The sequence below is a fragment of the Limulus polyphemus genome, unplaced genomic scaffold, assembly GCF_000517525.1.
Source record: "Limulus polyphemus unplaced genomic scaffold, Limulus_polyphemus-2.1.2 Scaffold280, whole genome shotgun sequence".
Lineage (NCBI taxonomy): Eukaryota > Metazoa > Arthropoda > Merostomata > Xiphosura > Limulidae > Limulus > Limulus polyphemus.
Window position 1 is genome coordinate 646,277 of NW_013665890.1, and position 7,725 is coordinate 654,001.

General features: G+C 30.7%; 1 protein-coding gene across 2 annotated transcripts in view; it reads left to right on the forward strand.

Annotated features, from left to right (window-relative positions):
* LOC106457008 overlaps positions 1 to 7,725 on the forward strand; it is a 45,453-nt gene that overhangs the window by 13,183 nt on the left and 24,545 nt on the right. For both annotated transcript variants that reach the window (XM_013916395.2, XM_022382819.1), the window contains exons 2-3: positions 3,803 to 3,864; positions 4,370 to 4,426. In XM_013916395.2, coding sequence (XP_013771849.1) covers positions 3,803 to 3,864; positions 4,370 to 4,426 — 119 coding nt within the window. The remainder of the gene's footprint in view (positions 1 to 3,802; positions 3,865 to 4,369; positions 4,427 to 7,725) is intronic.

The following is a 7,725-nucleotide window of genomic DNA, read 5'->3' on the forward strand; positions in this document are numbered from 1 at the left end:
TACGGTGTACAGGACGCAAGCAGATTTTGACATCAGATTTTGGGGTAAACAAGTGCGTCTTATACACCGAAAAATACGGTAGATACTTTTTATAAACATACGTATTGTTATTTCCCTAGCTTTTAAAAAAAACTTGTGCGTATGCGTGCAATATCTTTGTGCCATGTCTGCAAACTAATACGTTTAATGTATATATTAGGATGAATAAACATAAAAGTTTTAGATTCGTATAGGTTATATACAATTAATTAGTTGTCATTGTATTTCATTTTGTTTCCTCAGTATGTGCGTGTCTCCCCAGAATTTTTTTCCCCCTTTTGTACAATATACTAAGTTTATTTTATGCGGGATATTTGGAATAGTCCGGTTATATCTGACTTTCTAGAAGAAAGTGAACACTGAGGTCAACATTCTCCTGAGTAGTTTATAAAACATCATATAGACTCAACAAAATGCGTTGTCAGCAAAAATGCGTAAATAAATGTTCTCAATATTCATTTCTCTCTTTCAGTGCCACGTTTAGAGAAAAAAACAAACTATTCCAGTCCCAGGTTCATTTTTAGAATCACAATATAAAACATTTTAATACTTCGTTACCTATCTGAAAATTTGAAGGAGAACGTCCTTTCTTGATGGTGGTAGAAAATTCCAAACTTCCACGTAGTGAATTAATATCACACATTTCAAGACTAAAACAAAGTGTACGTAGTTTGTCCCATGGTAGTGAAATAGTTAACATACATACATATATATATATTATTATTAATTTTTTTGGTATTGACCAACTTTTTTGACTATGTGGCTTCCCTAATACAAGTGGCTTGTACATTTTGTGTCAACGAAAGGCTTCTAGAAAACCTTTAGAATATTTTGAAGAAAAACATTCCTGTTTTATTTGAATGTTAAAATTACAACAGATATATATAAGAATATCTTGAAATTCTTACATGATGAGCTTTTTCCCCGTGTTTCTTGTCGTTTAATTAAGCCATCTTATCTCGTCATAACGAATATATATATATATTCCTTTTTAACTGACGTCTAAAATTGTTTTGGGGCAAGTAACATGTTTGATGAAATGGCACAAAAATTTCGATTTTGGGCATACATTAGAAGAATCTATGTAAACTATCGCCCTAGGAAACGTTTATGTACATTCTTATTTACATACCACACATGTATGCAGACAGAGCCGGAAAAGGCTGTGAACGAAACACAAAAACTTTAACGTGTTCATGCGGAAGCTTACATCCTATGTTGCAGTAGACATCTGGCGCCAAACTTTCGATAGGCTTTCTGAGGGCGTGTAAAACGTGAAGAATATTACTTAGTTATAAGTGGAAAAACCTGCGTACAAATGAAATGCGTTTGGGATGAAATATGTGTTGAGTCCGTTTTACTCTTGCTAATCCTGTATTATGGTTTTTGATAGTTTGCGGTCTGTTTGTACATTAGCCTTATCTAAAGTTGGTTGTTGAAGGACAGACACACAAACGAAGCAGTTGTTCTACCTCGTCACGTTGACAAGATGAAACAAAAAGTGCGATTAGGTTTTTGGCGCGTATATTTACATTTAGTAAAACATCTGTCTTGCTCATTGATGTTCTGTTGCTAATCTTTTATATATTTCTCGTAACTTTTATCCCCAGGTGTGAAACGTTGCAGAAGTATTATTTGTAGAGAAACTGCGTTGCTAGTTCATAAATTACTTAATACTGGAATATTGTTTTAAAATAATTAGAATGATTTCAAATAATTTGCTTATTACAGATGTAAATAATAATAATAATGCGGACTGTTTAAAGTGATTTTTACCACAAATATCAGGCCGACTGGGTTTCTCACTTGTTTCGACGTCAAAACTTTAACGATTCCGAAGTTAAGATCTGAAAAAAATGTTTGCACCATTTTAATCTTCTGTTGGTAGCCTAAATTTTTTATTCATTGTTTCATGGCCTTCAAAAGTTAAATGCGAACAATAGAACGTAACACAACAACCTTTTTGTGCGTGTATGTCGGATTGAGCGACTATAACGGTTGTGTCAGTTTGTACCCATTTGTATCGCTTTCGTCACGCATTTGCACTAGTGGTATATATTGTATAACATAAATAGTTCCTCGTTTTGTCATGATTGCAGTTTTTCAGCATAGGATATTGCAACGAGCGAAAAGAAAAGGCGTTGTTACATTTCAGAACGTGAAACAAACGCATTGTAATGATTTATCGTTGTTATTGTAGAATTCACTGATTATTTGACAGCCATTACAACTACTTAATAAATGTTGATTGCATTGAATAAGTTGTTAGAAATTACTTATTGTTGAATAAAGTAAGGAAAGTCGGTGAAATAAAAAATATTCCAGGAAGCGTTAGAAACTCGGAACACCGTCATAAATGAACTGAGAGCAAGAGTTTCACACTTTCTGCGCTAAAGCACCAATCATGAGCGTGTCCTTTTCACAGACCAGCTGCTACACTTCAGTTTAGGACCAACACCTTCCAGTTTAGCAGCATAAGGATGACTGGAATATGTGCAGAAATGTGATTCGTTGACAGTAATAGTTTCATGTTCATATGAATTAAATGTAATTAGTTTTTTCTTGACTAAACAAAATAGTATTAACACATACATTAACTTCTTTTCAAAGTGAATGATTTTGAAACTGTTAGCCACTGGGGATAAACAATAATGATTTTTTTTTAATTAAACATTTTTTGTAGTCATACAGAAACTTTGATTAGATCATGTGACAATAAGCACTAAAGTTGTGTGATATATCACCTGGACCATAACAAGTTTCAAATTCATAAATAAGTTGAAACCTAACTAAGTGATTGATGATATATTAGCAACATAATAAAAAAATAGTTATAGAAAGAGAGAAATTATTTACATGAATAGTGAACTTTATGCATTTATGTCACTATGGATTATGCAATTTAAAAATAAAAGTAGCATAACAGTCTTATTAAAAGGTATTACACAACATGTACATTTAGACTAAAATGGTTCAGCAGCATGTATACTTCAGTAACTAATTAATACTAACTTGTACCTGGTTAATTGATGCAGTCAGATGCCTTTAGTAATGCCAATTTACTTTTAAAATTTTAAGTTTGAATATTATTATTTGCTAAATTATATTCAGTAGTTGTTAATAATTACAGAAATTATAATAATAATGAAAAAAAGTGTCCTCTCCAAAAAAAACAAAAAAACACACAAAACGACTTATTATCTTAAAAATTGTCCCAAATTCATTAACCAAGGCTTGTTCATTGAATCAGAACAGTTTGTGTTCACATAATAAGCATCAAATCGGTTTTTATGTCCAAGAAACACACAGTGCAATTTTCTGTTGTGAAAATTGGATTTTACTCTAAGAGATTTTTAATTCTCAACTGCCCTCTTTTATTACATAAAATCAGCATTCTATTCAATCAGTGCATTTGCATTCATTACTTGCAATGCAGCCAGGGTACTCTAGTGAAAACATGTTCTTTTAATCTCTTTGGTATTGAAATCATACAAAAAAATGTTGATCAAATTTTTGGTAAGTGTTTAACAATTATAGGACAGTATGATGTAGTAGTTCTAAAAAAAAAGCTTCTTTTATTAATGAACTATAATAATTGTGAAATGATGAATGTATAGAAGTTAAATAAAATTGTGTTCTGGAAAATTATATAATTTGCAGTGTTTATTACAAAACTGTTTTTTAATTTCAGTTTGATGTTTGCAGTTTTAACTAATAGGATTTACTAGTAATATTAAAATGAAAAATAATGTCTGTTTTTCAGGTATGGGCTTTATCGGGCAGCATTTAGTGGAATTTCTAATAAGAAATGATCTTGTATCAAAAGTAAGAAGAAACATTTTTTTAACCTTTTTTAATCTGGTTAGCTATATGTACCATGATGACATGCATATATTATCAAGGTTGCTTTAGTAACTATGGAATTTAAGTTATATGCAAAGGTTATACTGTATAAATGACATCAGTTACTGAGTAAATAAAAAATTTGTGACTGCATGTAAACATTATATATATTTTACAGTTATTATTCAAAAATGTTTTAGTTACTATAAAAACTAACAAAATTAGGGGAATGTTGGATTTTACTTTGAGAATATAGGTAAAATATTCAGATGTTTCTGTATCATGCATTTGGAGTGATGCATCTGTATACATAATTGTACTTTTGCAGGGAAAGGGTGATAATTTCTAATGCAGATAGATAGATATATTTGCTGACTTTTACCTCAAGTGGATCAATACCATGTTTTAAATGTAATTGTGAAAACACAATATTACAAAATGTATGCTTATAATCTTCAAAAATATACACGAACATTACTCTCTATAGGTACGTGTTGTCGACAAGGTTCCTCCTCAGATAGCATGGCTGAACAAGAGTCGTCAGGTATGGATGTTGATACAAACTGTGTGTAAAGTCTGCTTGTGTGTGATACGTAATTTGAGCAGCAACTATAAGGACTTGTTTTTTTAACTACAAAATAGTTTGAGTTACATATCAAACCTGTATGCAGTTACTAAAGTGTGAAGTTTATTAAAAGCATATAGGAAGTAATTATTTTGTGTTTTTCAGAGAAAGAACCATTAACAATTCTCTAGGTTTATATATTTTCCTGTGATTTTGTTTTTCATCTTAAACAAATTTAGATATGACATTTTAATTTTTACTTAAAACTGAAAAGGCTTCTCTATTAATATATTGTATTACTCTCTTAAATTTGTTTTCATGTTAGATTTAATTTATTATTTTGTATGTATTAATATATTATTTTGTATGTATTAATGACAATGAATATAATTCAAATGAAGAAAAACTTGGAAAATCATGTGGTTCATAACAACATTTTGACATCAACTGTTATTGTTTATCCCCATTTAGCTTTTCCTCACCAATACTGCTAGTTAAATCTTAACGACTTGGATTTGTATCTGTAATGTGTTCAATTTCATTAATGCAGTTATCTTATCAATATGAAGTTGTGTGAAAAGAGCACTTTTACAAATGTGTTATGGCATACTCATTTCTAAGGATTGGTTTTATCAATTCAAAGGTAAATGGAAAGGGAACTTATAAGACATTCCCATTTTTGATGTTGGAGAGATCAAATTTACATGAAAGAAATCAAAAATGAAACTTCTGCCAAAGAGACAAGTCTCAAGGCATACAAACATTTGGCAGTCCTGCATAAAACATTTTTGTCAGTCTTCAAAACGTGTCCTGTACAGCACTTTATCTAGTGATCGTCCTTGGTTAAACTATAGACTTCTGACTTAAGATTAAGTAGTGGTTTTTGCTGATTTATCATTTTGATGTCGGTCAGATTTTGGAATTCCCTCCATGAGTAAAAGGAGTCAGTTTTAGTTCATTTCTCTTTCTAAAGTCTGTCAAATTTAGTTGGTGCTGTGGATACATCTGATGATGGTTCAGCAGGCATCTCTGCATTTTAAATTTCTGTTTGCATGCTACAATATATATATATATATATATATATCCTGTTAAAATATTTCATGCCAGTGTTTGGGATAAATGTCGTCGGTCTTAAGTTCTGGTTTTTCTACTACTAGTACAACTAAATCTCAGTCATCTGGTACAGTATTAAAACTTTCACATGAATGGAAACACATCTCCCACTGAGCATCATTAATGTTAAAAGTTGGCTCAACCTTCACACATTTGTTAAGCTGCTGCTGCTTTTTTCATTTTCTTCCTGTACTTCTTCAGAGTACTGTTTGCCATTTTTTAAGTATTTATTGCTGTATCCATAATAGTTGGGAATAATACTTATGGTTAGAATTTAATCAGTTTCTTTCTCGTCAATTCTCTTCTGAACCACTATAAAATGCTTTCCACAAATTATTGTATTAAGTGTTGGAAGTAACTTTTTTTCTTCCATGCAAATTTTGTTCTGTGGTTTCAATCTAGACTTCTTGGTGTAAAACAGCTTGGTTGGGAATTTAATGTAAAGCAAACCCTTTCAGCCAATTGTTTTCCAGTTGTTAGAAGCAACAATGCAGCAATAACCCTTTCCATCAACCTTTTTCTCTATTTGATATTTAGCTAAAGGGTTTAACCAATAAATGTACTACTTTGAAATCACAATGATAGTCAATAAATAAAAAGAGCTTTGCACACCTGTAACTGCACACTACATCAATAAATACAATTTATAAAATCTTGCTTACTGCTGCTATCTCACATCATAGAGAGAACTGAACTCAGATATGCACAACTTATCCTGAATAAGTGTTATAGTGACATTACATTGGGGCCAAATATGGTGAACTTATGACTTAGTTTTCTGATTTCTGCTCACATTTGTGAAAAAAGTAAGTATAATTTCTACACTGAAATTATAAATTTTTGCTTATTTGGTGTATAATGGCAAATCTAGAAAATCCTAAGCTTGTGTATACTGAAAGGTTTTTGGACAGGTAAGAATGAAGTGTTGAGAATTACTAGGACAGGTTAACCCTATTGCCATGGATACCTTTTACTGCACATGGCACAAGGTTTTAGTGTCTTACATTCAAAGTTTTATTAAACTCCTTTTTGTTTATGTTATACCAATTAGAATAGCATAAAATCTTAGCTAATAATCCATATTTTAATAGTATATAAGTTTTAAGTTCTTAATTATACAAGGCAATATTAAGAAAAAACCTGAATTTCCCCTAGTGTGACTCATTTCACACATTTTCTGTTAGCATGTCATCTTCCCTATTTTATCCATCACCCCTCGAAAAAGTACGAAATTAAATGCAAGTTACTCTATAAAATCGTCATTGCTCAAACAAACAATAATTTTTAGTCTTCAATTTTATTTGGTTACAGAACTATCGAATAGAAAACCAGACCCCTCCTGCCACATCTACTTGTCACATCCTCTTTTTTAGAATTTGTTAACAGTTGTCTCTTACATTTAATTTTATATTACCTATAAGCAATAGAAAGTCAAATTTCATCTATCAAATGACGTATTATATAATGCTATGTTCTGAATGGTTAAATGTCAATTTCACTCAAGAGTACCAACATTGTTCCCATGAGAAAGTTAATGACTAGCTTGGATGAATTTGTAACAACTCTTGTCGCATAGTTAGAAAGCCAGAAAAATTTTGAGTGGTAAGGGAATTTGTCTACTTTTTTGCATGTTATTAGTGTATATTGTTTATTGCATTATTTAATTAAATAGAAGTTATGTGCATTAGTGTGAAAAAATTAGGGTTAACTCTCTTTGACAATCGACAGCAAGAAAAATGAAGATTGGTTAGGTATTTTATTTCTTGTTTTTTCATGTTTATTCTTTATGTATAATTATAAAAGTAACTAAAATGTAAGAATAGAGATCCTTTTAGGTTTGTTAAGATTAGATTAGGTAAAATAAATAATAATAATATTATAATAAAAACGTTTCACGAGCAGCTCGTAGTAGCTCCTGGGTAATGTAATTCATTAGCATAACATTCTCCAAGTGATTTACAACCTATAATGGCACGGATAATAGTTAGACATGGTTCAAAGGGCAATAAAATTTAATTATATATGGATGTATACTGTTATGAACTTAGAACTACTTAGGATAAATGAATGTAGATTCATGTTACAATTTGAAGTCATTCTAGAAAGAAAAAAAGGTAATTTAGATTTTATTTTTTTTTTTTTTTTGTTGTGTATATAGTGTTGTA